Raw genomic sequence first — 20,399 nt, forward strand, 5'->3', positions numbered from 1 at the left:
ATACATCACCTGAGTGGGACAAGAGGGCACCACAGGCGATGGAGCAAGGTAGGTAGCAGTTAGGATGCCAGGGTGCACTGTTCCATGGGCGTAACCTGCTTTTATCAAGAAGTCTTTTCTATGAACTTTCCTGCAGTAAAGCGTTATCTCAGGGCTGGTGCACACCAGAAGAGCTTTTCTGAGTACTTTGTGTTCTTAAAAGCTCTTGCTTACCTTATGCTGGGAACACGCGTTTCATTTTTGCGGTAGAATCGTTCCGATAGACTCCTTCGATTGATAAAATTCCATCATGTCCGATTCTTCGCTCGATTGTTTTCCCGCTCGATTTCTCATAGAAGTGAATGGAAAAAAGATAAGAAAAACGAGCGAAAGATAAGAGAATTGAGCAAAGAATCGAAAAGTAAATTGATCATGCAGAGAATCAACCGCAAAAAAGTATTGTGTTCCTAGCATTATCCTATGTGTCTGTTCTCACCAGAGCGGTGTGATTTTGTAGAACTCCTCCATAGCATTGCATTATGCTGGGAACACACGATGCGGTTTTTGCGGTCGATTCTCCACGCGATCTGTAGTGGTTAAACTCTTGTAGTCTGCAACGGCCCTCACATTGTTTCTTGGCTGTTTAAGCTCTTGACTGACTAATTGAGTAGACCGGTTCAAGCCTGGTACACACCATGCAATTTCCCATCAGATTGATGTGTCTGATAGATCATTTCCAACAGGTCCGATCTGATTTCCGATTGTTTTTCTTATCGATTTGCGTAGAAGTGAACAGAAAAACGATTGGAAATTCGATCGGATCTGTTGGAAATTATCAACCTATCTGATGGGAAATTGCATGGTGTGTACCAGACATCAGAGAAGCTCGTTTGCTTCATAGATCACAACTCAAGTACAGTATTTTAACTCTTCCTGTACTGGAAAACAGAAAGGGACTTCCATAATTTCTTAATAGGACTAGTATCATGTGTATATGTTTCTCATTAGTGTGTAATATGTCGGCGCTATATAAATAAAGTGAATCTGAAGTGACGTTTGGCATTAATTTATTATTTTAAGTGACAAAGGAAGCAAGGTCCATGTTTGTTTGGCTACATTTATTGCTATGAACCACTCCCAGTTTGAAAGTAATGTGCTGCTGCTTTTCCAGCACAGTTGTTTCAGTTTTTTTTAAGCATTTCTAGCTTAGACACACTAAAGTCATACTGATGCTGTACAACCGTCTTTAATAGGTTAATGATTAATTCGATAAAAACCTAGAATCTATCAAAGATTATATTAGGGGGTTACCCCTCAATTGATGTTTGTCTTGATGATCAAACATTTTTCGGTTAAGATGACTTTCCTACTTTAAAGCGGTTCAAAACCCTGACATATTTGATAAAAACATGTTTTCCTACTTTTTATATGCCCTACGGTTATCATATTTGCATTTGTGCATAAGTATTATTATTCATTTATAAGTTATAGGTTCCCAAAAGTACAGTTTTTTTGCTTTGTGAGCTGACTTTGCCTTTTTATTAACTGGTTTTATTCATTCAGGCAGGCAGACATACTTTGACTCTTTGTGTCCAGGAGCTTCTCCACAGTCAGAATGTGTCTCATTCCTCACTTGATACATTTAAGTAAACACAAGATTACATTATGTAAACTTCGGATACAGCATGCTCTGCTGGCAGGCAAACTTCTAAAGCCTGTGTTTAACCCTTTGAATGATGTTCTAGTAAAAAAAAAAAAAATGCTGGTTGTTTATAATATGCTGTGAATAATCTATTAGAGCAAAGAAGAAATTCTGGGTTATATTCCGCTTTAAAGGCAATCCTGAAGTGAAAATAAACTAATGAATTGTATGTGTAGTACAGCTAAGAAACCGAACATTAGCAAAGATAGGAGTCTCGTATTGTGTCCAGTACAGAAAAAGTTAAGAAACTTCACTTATCTATGTAAAACCTTCTCTGAGCTCTCTGACCCAACTTGGGTCAATGACGATGCTGTTTTCTGAAGCACTTATGCATCAAAGAAACATTGAAAGACCACTTCAGATAATGTTTTACTGCAGGGAAGTTCAAAGGGTCATCAGCTCTGCTGTGTTTCATAGTTTAAAATACAGAGTGATGTTTGTAAGCTGCAAATATTAGACACACACGCACGCACGCACACGCACACGCACACGCACACACACACACTTTCTAGATCGTGTTCAAGAACCTGCAATCAACGTCCTGACATCTAAGGCGGACATTGTTTTCTGTAACAGGAATGTCTGCTTTTTAAAGGTGTGTTTCCAGAGTTACTGACACAATAGTGACCACTATGGTGGCAGAAAAGATTATCTTGAGAACTCTATATGTAAGATGATACTTCTGGCTTCCAGCACCTAATGAAAGGTTAGCTGGAGCTCTCTTGTACTTAGGATTGTTACAGTGCTTTCCAGTGGGTTGGGAAAAGGGACAAGTCATATGCATAGCTGGTAATAAGCGTTTTATGTAGTAATTAAATGCATTCACAACTACAAGTTTGGTTCCTGTAAAATGTCAAAAAGTTCTATTGTGCATTATACAACAGGTAATATAATGGTACCTGTGCTGGAGGCCTTGGAATAATCAATACAGCCTTTCCCTTGATTACATAACTGCAAAGTGCACTAACCTCTGCTTGGAAACAGTTGTAGGTTTGTGTATAGATAGCAGTTTATAGTATATTTATTGGTCTATGGCAACCCTAAACTTATTTACTTGGGACTTGGCAAAAAAAGCCTAAATAATCAGGTAAAAAGTTTCTCGCTTATTTTTAAAGGACAAACTGTAGTGAGAAGAATATGGAGGCTGCCATATTTATTTGCTTTTAAACCGTAGCAGCATGCAGCTATTCTTGTCAAATCTGACAATGTCAGAAATACGTGATATGCATATGCTTGTTCAGGGTCTATAGCTTAAAGTATTAGAGGTAGAGGATCAGCAGGACAGCCAGGCAACTGGTATTGCTTAACAGGAAATAACTATGGCAGCCTGCACATCCATCTTACTTCAGTTGTACTTTAATGGGAATCAAATTAAGCTATGAAACCTCTCAAAATAACCCATCAATTAGGATACAGTATAATCTTGTTTTAGTTTAGCATAGTCAAAATTTTCTATATCAGCTTTTACTACATGTCCAGGTCCTGACCAAGCACCATTCTAAGTATATGGGAGTGACGCCTGGTATAGTAACCCCTGATATTATGGAACTTCTGTTATAGTATTCCTGATTTGACTCCTGCGGTATTCTGTATCTGGCTATAGTGGAAAGTGGGCGGGCACATGCGTCATACATCTGTCTGAGACCCATTAGCCATGGTCGGTGGGTGGGCTAGCAGCTACTTGAGGCCTGCTTGCTACAAACAATGAGCATGTGGGCACCAGTAAAATGCAACCGCTGTTTATTGCCTGCATCCAAAACGGATAGCCAATTCAATGAAATGCATAACCCTGCGTAGGTTCACCCAGCACAGAGGATCGCCGGTCGACAATTTTTTCACATTGATTAATGCGTCTTCATGGATCGCTGTGTGCAACTCTGCGGTGGTGGAAAAAGGCTGGGCTTAAAGCCTGCTTGCTATTGGCACGCTACTCTGATCCTGTGTGCATTACCTCAAAAGAACCATCCGGGGAAACCTATGGTTCCTGTGTAAGCTGCTGGCTGATTACTGGGGGAATTCCCTGTCATCTGTGACTTGCTTGTGCACGGCTGCAACGCTACAGCATCTTCCAGGCTGCACAGAAATGTGGACAGAAGAACATACTATCAGTACCTTCATTAACTGGTGAGAACTACAGTTAGGTCCATAAATAAAGAAGACAACAGTGGTGAATGATTGCAGAATAGTTTCCATGGTGAAGAGAAGCCTCTTCAGAACAGCCAACCAAGTGAACAACGCTTTTCAGGGGGTAGCCATATCGCTATCCAAATCTACCATGAAGAGAAGACTGCTTGAAAATAAAAACAGCGTGCACTGCTAGGTGCAAGCCACTCATAAGCCACAAGAATAGAAAGTCTAGAATGCACTTTGCTAAAGAATATCTAAAAAAAAACAGCACAATTCTGGAAAAACATTCTTTAGACAAATGAAACTAAGCTCAATCTCTACCAGAATAATGGCATGAAAAAAGTATGGAGTAGGCGTGGAGCCGCTCCTTATCCAAAATATGCCACATAATCTGTAAAACTTGGTGGAGGCAGTGTAATAGCGCAGCCACTCACCGATGTTCCGGCCCACCTCCGGTTCACTTGTGGAATTTCAGACTTTAAAGTCTTAAAACCATTGCATCTGCATTAGCCATGTCCTCGCTCCTGCTGATTTCACCAGAAGCGTACTGCACAGGCCCAGTATGGTGTGTGTGCCTGCGCAGTACGCTCCTGGTGACATCAGCGGGAGCGAGGACACGGCAAATTGGTCACCTGATACCAACCCAATTGAGCATGCATTAGACGTGGTGAAGACTTAACTTCAGACAAAGGCCCACAAACAAATTGCAATGGAAAGCCGCTGCAGTAAAGGCCTTACAGAACATTAAAAAGGAGGAAAACCAGCATCTGGTGATGTCCATGAGTTCAAGACTTCAGGCTGTCATTGTCAGCAAAGGGTTTTCAACCAAGTTTTAGAAATTACATTTTATTTCCAGTTTTTTAATTTGTCCAATAACTTTTGAGCTCCTGAAATGAAGGGATTGTACTAAAAAAAATGGTTGTTGCCTCACTTTTTTTTTTTTTTTTTTTTATGTAATTTTGTTCACCCCACTGAATTACAGCTGAACGTCTGCACTTCTGCTTGTGGCAATGTACAGAACCAGAGATTTATGGATCTAACTGTATGCCTACTGTGCAAGCTTTTGTGTGATTATTGCATGCAAATACCTGCATATTGAGCACTGTGCATTTTGACCTAGCTTAGACACCTTCTGTCCTTGCTTGCTGAAGCATTGAAAAAAAAACAACTCGTAATTATTGACTGAATTAGTATACAATACTATAGTATACTTTATGTGCTTTATTATCACCATTTCTGATATAATAAACTTCTTTGTCCAGTCACTTGGAGTTTACTAAAAAGGGATTCTACTGTAGTCCCTGTATAAAAGTTTGCATACCCCTAGTGCTGTGTATTTCACTTTTAGAATCAATGATGACTTGTAGTCTTTTGTGTTAGCTGTGAATGAGGGGCTTTGGATTTTTGGAAGGCCTCTACTTCCTGTATTTTCTTGGGGGGTTCTTGCATGAACTTCATGTTAAAGAATTCTACAAAGAGGGGTATTAAGGTAAAAAGATGGCCACTCCGGAACTTTTACTTTTTTTTTTTTTTCTACTGTAGCCAATAATGGGTCTGTATGGCTTTGTGTTTGGGGTCATTTTTATGTTGGAAAGTCCAAGTGTGTTCAATGTACAGCTTCTGGGCTAATAAGTGCAAATTGTCTTTTGATATTATCTGATAACCTGCTGCATTCACCTTGCCATCCACTCTCACCACATTCCGTGTGCCACTGTAGCTCACCCACCTCCAAAGCATGAGAGATTCATCTCAGTTCTTCAGTTGCATTGTTGACTCCTCCCTAAACAAAGCATGTGTGGCTGTGACCATAAAGTTCAATTTTGGTCTCCACACTCCAAATCATTTTTTTCCAGAAGTTTTGACTGTCTTGGTGCTATTTTGCATATTTTAAGCTGGCTATTTTGTGACATTGGCACAATGGCTTTCTTCTAGTAACTTGACCATGTAGCCAAATTCTTTCAAGTGTTTTTATTTTGCGTCTTGGAACATCCACCCCACTTTTCTGCAGAGAAGTTTTTTGCTTCCAGTTGCTTTGCAGTTTTTGGCTGCAATTTTTATTGGTGTACCTTTAATGCAGCTTGTTTTCAAGAGAATACATAAATTTCTACTTCTTTATGAACGTTTGAACTATGCCGATTGGCATTTTAACTCTTTGGATATCATTTTTTTTAATTTATTTTTTATAAAGTTGTAAAACCTTCTCTCTCAGGCCCTTTGACACTTATTTTATTTTCTTCATGGCTGGAATGTGCAGGTAACCATAGAGTCCAGAGCCTCACTGACTTTTTATTCATACAGTGTCTTGCAAAACGGTCCAAGTCAGCACCACTGATGGTAGGAGGCTCATTCCTAAATGGCTCTGACAATGTGCGCAGTTTGGGTGTTGTTGCAATTAAACAAAGTCCTATCTTGGATTCTGCCAACTATATACCTTCTTTCAACTAAGAATCATTTCAAAAGTTCTTCATTCCAATTTTCTTAACCTAGTTCATGCCTCATCTCACACCTGTACTATTCTAGTGCCATATATACAGGCCTTCCAAATAAGACCTGCTCTACCTGCAGTTAGTGTGGAATATGGCTACCAGGCTGTAAGCAAAGACTTTCTGTGGCAGGATTGGTTTAACTCCATAAGCTAACTTTAAAATCCTTTCCATACCTGGCCTACTACCATTCAAATCCATCAACATTTTAGGGTCTGGATATCCTGAAAGATTTATTGAACCTGCTTTATATTTCACATAACCTCAGATCAACAGGATCTCATAACTTGGGTCCCTTACCCTTTGGGATTCCCTCCCTACCTCACTCAAGTAAGTTCCAGCTCTGGCTGGGGTTTAAAACCAGACTGAAAATCCATATGTTTAGTATGGCATTTATGGACATGTAGCTTCTTAGTTTGCTTGGAATTGCAAAACATGATCACAATCGCTTTTGCACTTTTGACGCTATTGCTTTTTTGACATTATCTATCCAGTGAATAAGAATCACAATGCAAACGTCCAGAAAATGCTGCATGCGGCGCGTTTGCGATTGGTGGATATCGCAATTATGCTGCAATCGCCGCAGTGTGAGTAGTCCCATAGGATTAGATGTGCTGCAGCACTTTGCTGATCGCAGGGGATCAGTAAAGCGCAATGCAGGGGCTGAAAGCAGATAAGTGTGAACGAGGCCTTACTTTGGAGCTTAGTTCACCCTGTAGTAGTGACTGATCTGAAACAAACCTATGTGCGCTGAGTCCTAAGGGAGAAAAGCACTTTGAAAAAAAATAAAATAAAATTCAACGTCTGCAATTTGTAGGCTCTGTAATTTTTGCAAGTAAAATTGATGTAGAAGTCATTGTAAGGTTAGCATCTATTGTAAGACTGCACTTTTGTCATTAAGACAAGCCATTTTTCTACCAAGCCCTTATAGCTGTAGGCTGCATTAGTCTAATGCCTGGTACACACCATGCAATTTCCCATCGGATAGATGGGTCGAATTGATTTGACCGGTCCAATCTGATTTCCGATCGTTTTTCTGATCACATCTATCCAAAATCGATCAGAAAAACTATCAAATTAGATGTTGGAAATAATCATTTAGATCCGTCTATCTGATAGGAAATTGCATGGTGTGTACCAGGCATAAGAGATTTTAGTCTGTCCCACCCATTGCAGTCAAGCAGCTGCTGAGGCCATGCCCAGTGCTTGCTTCTCCAGCCATGCTTGACCAGAATTATATAGCTCTGGTTAATAATTTTATACCGATTTTTCTTCCTGGTGACTCAAAACACTGTGGCCCTAACAAAATTGTAATACAGTTTACCTGTGGGGGTAAACACCCCATTGTAGATCCTTCAGTAGAGGGAATCCAGAGGCTTCCCCATCCCCAAATTTTGACAAGGTCTTGTCGAGAGCTGCACTGCACATGATGGCTTTTGCCTATGCAGTTGTACAGAGCCGATAGGGCTTCGCTTTTTACACCGAGCCTGATTGGCTTTGTGCTACTGCTCATGGACGAGCCATCTTGGGCCTGCAGGATGGCTCTCATACACGAGCGCCTCCTTCATGTAGTCTGCAGAAGAACATGGAAAGTCTCTGGATGATCCAAAAGCCTCCCTCTATCAAGATAAGTAACTTTTGCCTCCATTACATTTACAGGTTTGCATTAAGGTAGCCATACACTTGAAGATGGCCACCAGATGCGACCATCAGAACCCTCTATGATTGAAATCTGAATACAGAGGTATTCATTTCTGCTACACACTGTACACCGAATAACAATAGATTTCAGCATAAAATCTATTAAAAATTTGTGGAGCCACCACCTGCCGGGGCACCCAGCTCCCCCACATCTAATGTGCTTCCCCCACCCCTCCAGGCCATCCAGTGTTGGCAGCGGAGTATACACTTGCCTGTCTACCAATGTGCTCTTCTTGCGTCCTGTGTACGGGAACCTTTAACCTGGGTCCTAATTGCACGTAGGTTAGGAGACCATGTACATGCCGTCAGGTCACAGGACACCGGCACCCCAGCGGAGATGGAGAGAGGACACAGGAGGAGCGCGCCAGTGCAAAGCTGTGCTAAGCTGCATCACTCTCCACAGGCTCGAGGAGCACATTTTCTTCAGCCTGCAATCAATGGTTTTGGTTGATCTCTGGTAGATTCAATCATAGTGATGGAATCTATAAGGAGTGTAAAGCAAGTGTATAGTCACCTTTAGTAACAAAACACCATTTATAGAGGTTTACAGTTTGATCACGTTGTTTGAATCTGTTCAAAATTTATGCCCCAATATTTACAGTAGATTGATTGCAATTACAGTATAATTTTAGCAAAATGTGATAGGAATTTTCGACTGGACTAAAAATTTCCAATGTTCAATGATCTACCGCTGCTCCTGCCCACCCCCAATCAAAGTGTGCCATGACTTTGTGCTTCAAAGGGCAGTACAAAGCTATCAGCTGTGAGGATATGATCAATGGAGGCCTATACACACACGTCACTTTTCCCAGGTAAACAATATCTGGATGATATTAACCCTTTACATGATTTACTACAAATCTACAGTGTATAGGCAGCATTCCCACGTAGATCTTGTCCTGGCTGAGATCTGTTAATTAAACTCTCTTGCAGTAGAGTGAGAATGTTTGTCAGTTTACTACTGTTACATTTGTGGTATGTCTACACCAGCCTGGGGCTCCTAACGTTATATTACAGAAACTTAAAATGAACCTTCTAGGTTTGGTTTAGTAACGTAGTTTGCTGCTGGCCATGTGCTAAAAAAACATTCTGTAGTTTGAGACCAGAGAAGACGCAGGTGAGAAAAGTTCACTCCTTCTAGCTCTTTGTGTGAAAGACATTAGCCTTGTTTAGCTGGTAATGTAAGGAGATATAATAAGTTGGAATTAATAGAACTTTACATTTTGATAAGGGCTTTCGGCATGCATGTTTGAGATCTTCATAGTGTGATCATTTGTTTTGCAGTTGAAGAAATAAAATGGAAAGTTTTGAATATAACCAACAAGCTGCCCTTGCCATTCTCAAACATCTTCATGTTCCTGCCTCATTTGTTGGGACACGAAGACAGCCTGCAGCCAAATGTGCTTTATGGACACGGCCGAAGAGGAGGTATGGGAATGTGTGTGTGTGTGTGTGTGTGTGTGTGTTAAGGTGGCCATTAATGATACAATTTGCCGAACGATCGTTTAGGAACGATTGTATGAACGATCGAAAATTATTTGGGACCACTAATGGACAAAACTCTCCTAACCAATCTGATCACTTTAATGAAGTCGATCTGAAAATCTAGATGATTTCATTAATCTGATTGGATTGGTTAGGAGATGTTAGTCCATTAGTAGTCCCAACCAATCATTTCTGATCTTTTATATGAAGAATCGTTTGTAAATGATCATTTGGAAAATTGTATCATTAGTAGCCACCATTGGAGAGAGAGCGCCAATATAATCTAAAAGAGGGGGAAAAGAGTGATTCCTTTTGAATCTTTCTCTGGCATGGTCTAGTGCCAGTTTACTGGCTTACTAACTAGGGCTGTGGAATCTAAGTCTATGAATTCTGAAAAAATGTTCTATTTCTTAGATAAGTCATCATAAATAACTTGTGTAAATGCAGTAATAGCAGTCCTTAGTTCACAAAAATAAAATAAACCAATGAAAAGACAGTTACTTGTGCTGCTGTAACAAAGCAGTCACCCTATGTTTGAAATCAGAGCTGTATATCTATGTACACGGGAATCTTTTATACATAACAAATAACATCTCTGCTGAGAATAAAGCCTGGTGAGTATTTGTGTCACTAGTAGGGATGGTCAATGTGATGCAAATAATGTTGTTGCAGGTTTTTGCACCAATTAAATTCCATGGATTTGTTTGGTTCATTTTTAAGCTTCATACATTTTCTTACAAAATGTACATAATCCCGCATCAATTCAATGATGTACATATCATTGACCTTCACTAGTCATTGCTGCGTCATGCAGCTGAGCTATTATGCAAACTGAGAGAGATCATTTTTATATTTTGGTACATTACAAAATAGTAATTTTATATGAGCTGTAATTTGAAAGTGCATTTTAGTAAAGGGGCCCATACACTCAGCCAATTTCTGGCCGATCGATCAAAATCAATCGATTGGTCGATTGTAAATCGATTGACCAATTGACCGATTTTCGACTGATTTCCATCGATTTCAATCGATCTGACAGGCTGAAAAATCTAGGTCGATCTGTTGAGATTGCTTATCATTTTGCATTGGCCCTAATGGAAATCTGATGGCAAAAAAAATGCCATCAGATAGATTTTCAATAGATTTCAAACTGAAATCTGTTCCTAGTAAAAAATGTTCCTAAACACATCAGATCAGAAATCTATCTGATTATCTATCGGCTGCTAATCTAACGAGTGTATGGCAGCCTTTACTCGTAACTATTGTCAGCTCCCTTCCAGTTCTACATGAAATTTCAACTTTCTTTGCTCATTAAATCAATTCATTTGATTAAATTTGGGGTTGGTGACTACAAGTTAAGTCATGCAGTGGTAGTGTACTCTCCATATGCACTCTCTGTTCAGGGTCTATGGCTAAAAGTATTAGAGGTAGAGGATCAGCCGGATAGCTAGGCAACTGGTATTGCTTAAATGGAAATAAATATGGCAGCCTCCATATACTTGTCAATACAGTTGTCCTTTAAGATGTACCCAGAGTTAAATTGCCTAGGGGCCCGATCAATGTTCTCTGTTCCTGCCTGCACCCTGTATATGTGCATTTTCTATATTTCATAAAGAAAAGTTACATGTCTTGTCTTCTGCAAGGGGCCAGGACTTCACACCAGAACCTGGCTGATATGGGGTTCCATTGAATCTTGGCCTGCAAATTAGACAAATTATGCATTGTGAGAACCATCTTCCTTACACAAAGCTGAATGATTGCAATTACTTTTTTTTAAGGAGGCCAAATTATATTTAACATCTGCAATTAAAATAATTATTGTTAGTGTTCTTTTTAAATGGCACTTTTATTGTATTTACATGAGCCACACCAAATCTAATTAGACCTAATTTGTTACTGCCATCCTGGTGTTGGAGTTGTGATTTTCAAAACCACTGGGTCCTAAGTCTGCTTTCTTTCTACAGTGACAAGTGTGTAGATACACTTACTGTTCTGCTGCAAAAAGATGTCAACATAATGCGAAGCAAAGGGGTGCAACACAAGTAGCAGAATATATTATAGCCAAATAAAATTTGAATAAAGAAAATGGCATACAATTCAGTAAATTAATAGCAATGTTTTTAAAGTAAAACTATTTTGAACATACAGAGAGCATGATGCTAACTCAAATAGATTAATTGATCAACTGATCTTTTTATGAAGATTGATCTAGTGGCCTCATGGTTTAAAGCTTTAGGGCTCGTTTTCACTATCGCGAATCTGCATGCGTCCAACGCATGCAGATTCGCACATGGTATGCAAGTGGATGGGCCTGTTTCCACTGTTGCGTTGGTGATGTGCGTTTTTTTCAGCGGTAAAAAAACGCACAAAAGAGCCAACGAATTCGCCTGCGAGTGGAATGCATGCGAATCGCCGCTAATGTATTTAATAGGAAATTCGCATGCGGCTATGGTATGCGAATTTTCATGCGAATTCGCATAGGTACCAATGGAATTCAAACAGGCAGTGACATGGTTAAATTCGCATATACCCTCACCTATGCGAATTCGCATGCGAATTCGCGGCAAAAAACGCATGGGAAATCTCATCCGCATGCGATTTCATCAGCGGTGGAATCCAGGCGATTCCGCACCGCAATAGTGGAAACCAGCCCTAAAAGGGAACCTGAGGTGAGACATATGGATGCTTACATATGTATTTCCTTTTAAAGGGACTCCGAGCAGTGAAGAAACTATGGGAAGATGCAGATCATTTTGAAGCTCTCTTTCTCCTCTTTCCAATGATGTATAAACCGCCGCCCTACGCCTTTTAGTTTTCGCTATTTTCGCGATTGAAATTGCCGATGATATCCATCTTTCTATAGTTACATTGTATTACACAGGGCGACTTTTTCTCAAAGTCAGCAGCTCCATTCAGCAGAAAAAGTCGCCCTGTGTAATACAATGTAACTATGGAAAGATGGATATCATTTTAAAGCTCTCTTTCTCCTCTTTCTGACGACACCCAAATCGTTGCCCTACGCCTTTTAGTTTTCTCTATTTTCGCGAAATAGCGGCTGCGGCAATTTCAATAGGGCGGCGGTTTATATATCATTGGAAAGAGAAGAGAGCTTTAAAATGATATGCATCTTCCCATAGTTTCTGCACTGCTCGGAGTCCCTTTAAACATTGCACGTTGGCTGGCTGTCCTGCTGATCCTCTGCCTCTAATGCTTTTAGCTATAGTCCCTGAACAGGTATGCAGATCAGATGTTCCTGACTTAAATCTGACTGGATTAGCCGCATGGTTGTTTCAGGTGTGCGTGATTCAGACGCTACTGACCAGAAAGAACATCAGGACTGCCAGGCAACTATTATTTAAAAGGTAATAAATATAGCCGCCACCATATGTATCTCAGCTCGGGTTCCATTTTTAACCACTTCGTATCCAGACCTTTTTTTCTTCCTTATGGACCAGAGCAGTTTTGACATTTTAGCTATGTGACAAATTAGACTTTCCTTGGGCAGTATTTTTTCACAAGAACAATTTTTTCGATGCAAATTAATCAGAAAAATAGGAAAAAAATACTAAATATTAAAGTACGGTACTTCTGTAAATTAAAAATACAAATTGTATTTGACCATTTCTCTTTTTTTTATCACAAAACTTAAATTATGTTCCTGTCACAATTTATGGTGATATTTCACTCTGAAGCAAAGGTGTGTTTTTGCTACAGTGTGTACTTTTCACTTGAGAAAAGAAAAAAGTATTTTTAACGGTATAAATTAGGGAGAAAAGGTTAATGGGGAAGGTTAATTAATCATTCTATGTTGTAGCGGGTGTAGTCTTAGCAGTGGGTGTGAACTTAAAACCGGGTGTGGTTAAATAGTATATTTTATTGTATTAGTGTTCCCTGCATCTTCATGATTATATTTTAACCTGTTTTTACACTTCCTCATTTGACCCTTGGTCGCATTCCCTTATACCGTTTTTTCTGGTGGTCTAGCAGCACTTCCGTATGGTCCCCTGATAGGGTTGACCAAGGTTTAGCAGCATCAGAGATGCTGGTGAACACCCCCCCCCTCCCCTTGAATAGTGTCTGTATCGGTAGCAGACATGCCCCCAGTATTGGGTAGGTTCACCCTCAAATAGCCAGATGTGCCCCTAACACTATCCCCACCCCCCAAAATGATAGCCCGATGTGCCGTCAGTATTAGGTTCCTCCCCAGTATAGATAGCCAGGTATGCCACCCCCCTACATTTTTACATGGGGGCACTGCCTAATGAGGGGAGTAGTTTAACAGAGTGGGTGCTGCCTAAAAGGTGGGGAGGGGGGGGGGCACATCGAGCTACACTAGGGGGAGGAGGGCACATCAGGAAACCTATAGAAGGGGATCTAATGCTGAGGGGCACATCTGGCTATACTTGGGGAGGGGGGACGACTAGTACTGCAAGCACATCTGGCTTTCTGTAATGGGATGGGGGAGACCTAATTCTAGGGGCATGATCACCATTGGTGTTGGGGGCACGCATGATCATGCACAGCTGTCCCCCGAGTAAAATTGTATATCTACTTCCTCATGGTTTGGATAAAGTCTCTTAGATATACTGTAGTGGTGGGGAAAGGTGGTTAAGCAGGTTTGGCCACGTAATGCCTAGGGGAAAGTGAGGTCAGTGAGGGTGCTGGGGGAGGGAGAGGTCAGTGAGGGTGCTGGGGGAGGGGGAGGTCAGTGAGGGTGTTGGGGAGGGGGAGGTCAGTGAGGGTGCTGGGGGAGGGGGAGGTTAGTGAGGGTGCTGGGGGAGGGGAGAGGTCAGTGAGGGTGCACATGACTCCGATGCTTCCTCTGCCCAAGCTGGAAGTAGGAAGAATGAGTGACCTCCCCATGACCCTCTCCACTAGCTGAGGTACTGAAGTGTGGTGCGCGGTGTAATCCTGCTTTCTGAATTAGGAAACCCGGATTTGAATACTAAAACCATCTGGGACCATACCATTCCCATAAGGGAACTCCTTTGTTGGCTGACATCTTTGTCACTATAAAAAAACAAAAACCCTATGCCACTGTTACTCCGTTTTCATTGTGCTCCTTTTTTGCCCTAATTTTTCGCATAACTGACCCAAGGCGATATATGCAAAACATGGGATTCCACTCATGTTTGACTTCAATGTCAAGAATCAAGTATGAAAGCCAGTCAGTTGGCATTCTTTAACCCTCCTGGCGGTATAAAAAAATCCGCCAGGAGGCAGCGCCGCAGTTTTTTTTTTTTTTTTTTATTATATCATGTAGAGAGCCCAGGGCTCGCTACATGATAGCCGCTGCTCAGCAGCATCCCCCCGCCCGCTTCGATCAGGAAATCGGGGTTACCGCCAAGGAGGTTAACCACTTGCCGACCGCCCACAGCCCATGGGCGGCGGCAAAGTGGATCCCCTAAGGACCGCAATACGCCTTAAGGCGGTGCGTCCTTTTCCTTAGCCGGGGGAGCGATCGCGTCATTGATGACGCACGCTTCCCCCGGCAACTGGCTCCGCCCACCCGCCGTAACATCCCGCCGGCCATACGGAAGCGCCGGCGGGATGTTAACCCCGCGATCGCCGCTACAAAGTGTATAATACACTTTGTAATGTATACAAAGTATATTATACAGGCTGCCTCCTGCCCTGGTGGTCCCAGTGTCGGAGGGACCACCAGGGCAGGCTGCAGCCACCCTAGTCTGCACCCAAACACACTAATCTGCCCCCCCGCCCACTGATCGCCCACAGCACCCCTCAGACCCCCCCTGCCCACCCCCCAGACCCCTGTTTGCACCCAATCACCCCCCTAATAACCCATCAATCACTCCCTGTCACTATCAACGCTATTTTTTTTATATCCTGCCCCCCTGCCCCCTCCTGATCACCCCCCACCCCTCAGATTCTCCCCAGGACCCCCCCCCCCCAGACCCCCCCCCCCCCTGTGTACTGTATGCATCTATCCCCCCTGATAACCTGTCAATCACCCATCAATCACCCCCTGTCACTGCCACCCAACAATCAGCCCCTAACCTGCCCCTTGCGGGCAATCTGATCACCCACCCACACCAATAGATCGCCCGCAGATCCGACATCAGATCACCTCCCAAATCCATTGTTTACATCTATTCTCTCCTCTAAACACCCACTAATTACCCATCAATCACCCATCAATCACCCCCTATCACCACCTGTCACTGTTACCTATCAGATCAGACCCTAATCTGCCCCTTGCGGGCACCCAATCACCCGCCCACACGCTCAGATTGCCCTCAGACCCCCCCCCTTATCAATTCGCCAGTGCATTAATTACATCTGTTCTTCCCTGTAATAACCCACTGATCACCTGTCAATCACCTGCCAATCACCTATCACCCATCAATCACCCCCTGTCACTGCCACCCATCAATCAGCCCCTAACCTGCCCCTTGCGGGCAATCTGATCACCCACCCACACCATCCGATCGCCTGCAGACCAGCAGTCAGATCACCTCCCAAGTGCATTGCATCTGTTCTCTCCTCTAAACACCCACTAATTACCCATCAATCACCCCCTGTCACTGCTACCCATCAGATTAGACCCCCATCTGCCCCTAGGGCACCCAATCACCCGCCCACACCCTCAGACCCAAGCCCTGATCACCTCGCCATTGCATTACTTGCATCTATTCCCCCCACTAATCACACCTTGAGACACCCATCAATCACCTCCTGTCACTACCTGTCACCCCCTAGCACACCTACCCATCAGATCCCTAGCACACCTACCCATCAGATCAGGCCCTAATTTGCCCCGTGTGGGCTCCTGATCACTCGGCAAAACCCTCAGATCCCCCTCAGACCCCCTTCCGATCACCTCCCCAGTGCATTGAGTGCATCTATTTTCCCCTCTAATCACCCCCTGAGACACCCATCAATCACCTCCTGTCACCCCCCTAGCACTCCTATCCATCAGATCAGGCCAAATACAACCTGTCATCTAAAAGGCCACCCTGCTTATGACCGGTTCCACAAAATTCGGCCTTTCATAGACCACCTGTCATCAAAATTTGCAGATGCTTATACCCCTGAACAGTCATTTTGAGACATTTGGTTTCCAGACTACTCACGGTTTTGGGCCCGTAAAATGCCAGGGCGGTATAGGAACCCCACAAGTGACCCCATTTTAGAAAAAAGACACCCCAAGGTATTCTGTTAGGTGTATGACGAGTTCATAGAAGATTTTATTTTTTGTCAAGTTAGCGGAAATTGATTTTTATTGGGTTTTTTACACAAAGTGTCATTTTTCACTAACTTGTGACTAAAAATAAAATCTTCGATGACCTCGCCATACACCTAATGGAATACCTTGGGGTGTCTTCTTTCTAAAATGGGGTCACTTGTGGGGTTCCTATACTGCCCTGGCATTTTAGGGGCCCTAAACCGTGAGGAGTAGTCTAGAAAACAAATGCCTCAAAATGACCTGTGAATAGGAGGTTGGGCCCCTTAGCGCACCTAGGCTGCAAAAAAAGTGTCACATGTGGTATCGCCGTACTCAGGAGAAGTAGTATAATGTGTTTTGGGGTGTATTTTTACACATACCCATGCTGGGTGGGAGAAATCTCTCTGTAAATGGACAATTGTGTGTAAAAAAAATCAAACAATTGTCATGTACAGAGATATTTCTACCACCCAGCATGGGTATGTGTAAAAATACACCACAAAACACATTATACTACTTCTCCTGAGTACGGCGGTACCACATGTGTGGCACTTTTTTACACCCTAAGTGCGCTAAGGGGCCCAAAGTCCAATGAGTACCTTTAGGATTACACAGGTCATTTTGCGACATTTGGTTTCAAGACTACTCCTCACGGTTTAGGGCCCCTAAAATGCCAGGGCAGTATAGCAACCCCACTAATGACCCCATTTTACAAAGAAGACACCCCAAGGTATTCCGTTAGGAGTATGGTGAGTTCATAGAAGATTTTATTTTTTGCCACAAGTTAGCGGAAATTGATTTGAATTGTTTTTCTTCACAAAGTGTCATATTCCGCTAACTTGTGACAAAAAATAAAATCTTCTATGAACTCACCATACTCCTAACGGAATACCTTTGGGTGTCTCCTTTCTAGAATGGGGTCATTTGTGGGGTTCCTATACTGCCCTGGCATTTTAGGGGCCCTAAACCGCGAGGAGTAGTCTTGAAACCAAATGTCGCAAAATGACCTGTGTAATCCTAAAGGTACTCATTGGACTTTGGGCCCCTTAGCGCACTTAGGGTGTAAAAAAGTGCCACACATGTGGTACCGCCGTACTCAGGAGAAGTAGTATAATGTGTTTTGTGGTGTATTTTTACACATATATTTCTACCACCCAGCATGGGTATGTGTAAAAATACACCACAAAACACATTATACTACTTCTCCTGAGTACGGCGGTACCACATGTGTGGCACTTTTTTACACCCTAAGTGCGCTAAGGGGCCCAAAGTCCAATGAGTACCTTTAGGATTACACAGGTCATTTTGCGACATTTGGTTTCAAGACTACTCCTCACGGTTTAGGGCCCCTAAAATGCCAGGGCAGTATAGGAACCCCACAAATGACCCCATTCTAGAAAGGAGACACCCAAAGGTATTCCGTTAGGAGTATGGTGAGTTCATAGAAGATTTTATTTTTTGTCACAAGTTAGCGGAATATGACACTTTGTGAAGAAAAACAATTCAAATCAATTTCCGCTAACTTGTGGCAAAAAATAAAATCTTCTATGAACTCACCATACTCCTAACGGAATACCTTGGGGTGTCTTCTTTGTAAAATGGGGTCATTAGTGGGGTTCCTATACTGCCCTGGCATTTTAGGGGCCCTAAACCGTGAGGAGTAGTCTTGAAACAAAAATGACCTGTGAAATCCTAAAGGTACTCATTGGGCTTTGGGCCCTTTAGCGCAGTTAGGGTGCAAAAAGTGCCACACATGTGGTATCGCCGTACTCAGGAGAAGTAGTATAATGTGTTTTGGGGTGTATTTTTACACATACCCATGCTGGGTGGGAAAAATACCTCTGTAAATGGACAATTGTGTGTAAAAAAAAAAAAATCAAAAGATTGTCATTTACAGAGGTATTTCTCCCACCCAGCATGGGTATGTGTAAAAATACACCCCAAAACACATTATACTACTTCTCCTGAGTACGGCGATACAACATGTGTGGCACTTTTTGCACCCTAACTGCGCTAAAGGTCCCAAAGCCCAATGAGTACCTTTAGGATTTCACAGGTCATTTTTGTTTCAAGACTACTCCTCACGGTTTAGGGCCCCTAAAATGCCAGGGCAGTATAGGAACCCCACTAATGACCCCATTTTACAAAGAAGACACCCCAAGGTATTCCGTTAGGAGTATGGTGAGTTCATAGAAGATTTTATTTTTTGCCACAAGTTAGCGGAAATTGATTTGAATTGTTTTTCTTCACAAAGTGTCATATTCCGCTAACTTGTGACAAAAAATAAAATCTTCTATGAACTCACCATACTCCTAACGGAATACCTTTGGGTGTCTCCTTTCTAGAATGGGGTCATTTGTGGGGTTCCTATACTGCCCTGGCATTTTAGGGGCCCTAAACCGTGAGGAGTAGTCTTGAAACCAAATGTCGCAAAATGACCTGTGTAATCCTAAAGGTACTCATTGGACTTTGGGCCCCTTAGCGCACTTAGGGTGTAAAAAAGTGCCACACATGTGGTACCGCCGTACTCAGGAGAAGTAGTATAATGTGTTTTGTGGTGTATTTTTACACATATATTTCTACCACCCAGCATGGGTATGTGTAAAAATACACCCCAAAACACATTGTACTACTTCTCCTGAGTACGGCGATACCACATGTGTGGCACTTTTTTGCGGAAGCAGGAAATTTGGGCGCATGAGGCAGGTGGACAAAAAGGGCGCCGCCATTCACTCCCATAATAAATATCGTTTAAATCGGCGCCCAACAGGAAAAAAGGGCGCCGGAGAAAAATAACGTTTTAAAAGCGGCGCCCGGAGACTTTTAATGTTTTATAACGGTTTCTCATGATTACACATTATTTAATGATGATTTTTAAAACATTATTTTTAAACGAAAAACCGTACAATATTTTTTAAAACATTACTTTTAAACGAAAAACCGTACAATATTTTTTTTTTTTCATTTTTAAACGAAAAACCGCACCATATTTTTTTTAAAACGTTATTAATGCTTATCACAGGGGGGTCTTAGGGTTAGGCACCAACAGGGGGGTCTTAGGGTTAGGCACCAACAGGGGGGTCTAGGGGTTAGGGATAGGTACAGGGAGGGTTCTGTGTGAGAGTAGGGTTAGGTATAGCTTTAGTAAAATTCTTATTAATGTTTTATAAAATGTTATTATAAATTTCAATTTTTAAACAGGGAATATTAATGTTTTTAAAATTGCCGATTTTATACACATTATTTAATGATTTATAACTTTATAAAACATTATTTTTAAACGAAATATAACACAATTTTTTTTAAACGTTATTCGTGATTATCTTTTAAAACCCTGCGCCCTTTTTTCCCGGCGCCCTTTTTTAACGTACGCCTTTTTTGCACCCTAACTGCGCTAAAGGGCCCAAAGTCCAATGAGTACCTTTAGGATTTCACAGGTCATTTTGCGGAATTTGATTTCCAGACTACTTCTCATGGTTTAGGGCCCCTAAAATGCCAGGGCAGTATAGGAACCCCACAAATGACCCCATTTTAGAAAGAAGACACCCAAAGGTATTCCGTTAGGAGTATGGTGAGTTCATAGAAGTTTTTATATTTTTGTCACAAGTTAGCGGAAATTGATTTTAATTGTTTTTTTTCACAAAGTGTCATGTTCCGCTAACTTGTGACAAAAAATAAAATCTTCTATGAACTCACCATACTCCTAACGGAATACCTTGGGGTGTCTTCTTTCTAA

General features: G+C 42.0%; 1 protein-coding gene across 1 annotated transcript in view; it reads left to right on the forward strand.

Moving 5' to 3' along the window:
* Positions 1–20,399, forward strand: part of MGAT4D (MGAT4 family member D) — a 235,959-nt gene that overhangs the window by 87,256 nt on the left and 128,304 nt on the right. The window contains exon 3 of the mRNA XM_068279604.1: positions 9,277–9,420. Coding sequence (XP_068135705.1) covers positions 9,277–9,420 — 144 coding nt within the window. The remainder of the gene's footprint in view (positions 1–9,276; positions 9,421–20,399) is intronic.

The sequence above is a fragment of the Hyperolius riggenbachi genome, chromosome 1, assembly GCF_040937935.1.
Source record: "Hyperolius riggenbachi isolate aHypRig1 chromosome 1, aHypRig1.pri, whole genome shotgun sequence".
Classification (NCBI taxonomy): Eukaryota; Metazoa; Chordata; class Amphibia; order Anura; family Hyperoliidae; genus Hyperolius; species Hyperolius riggenbachi.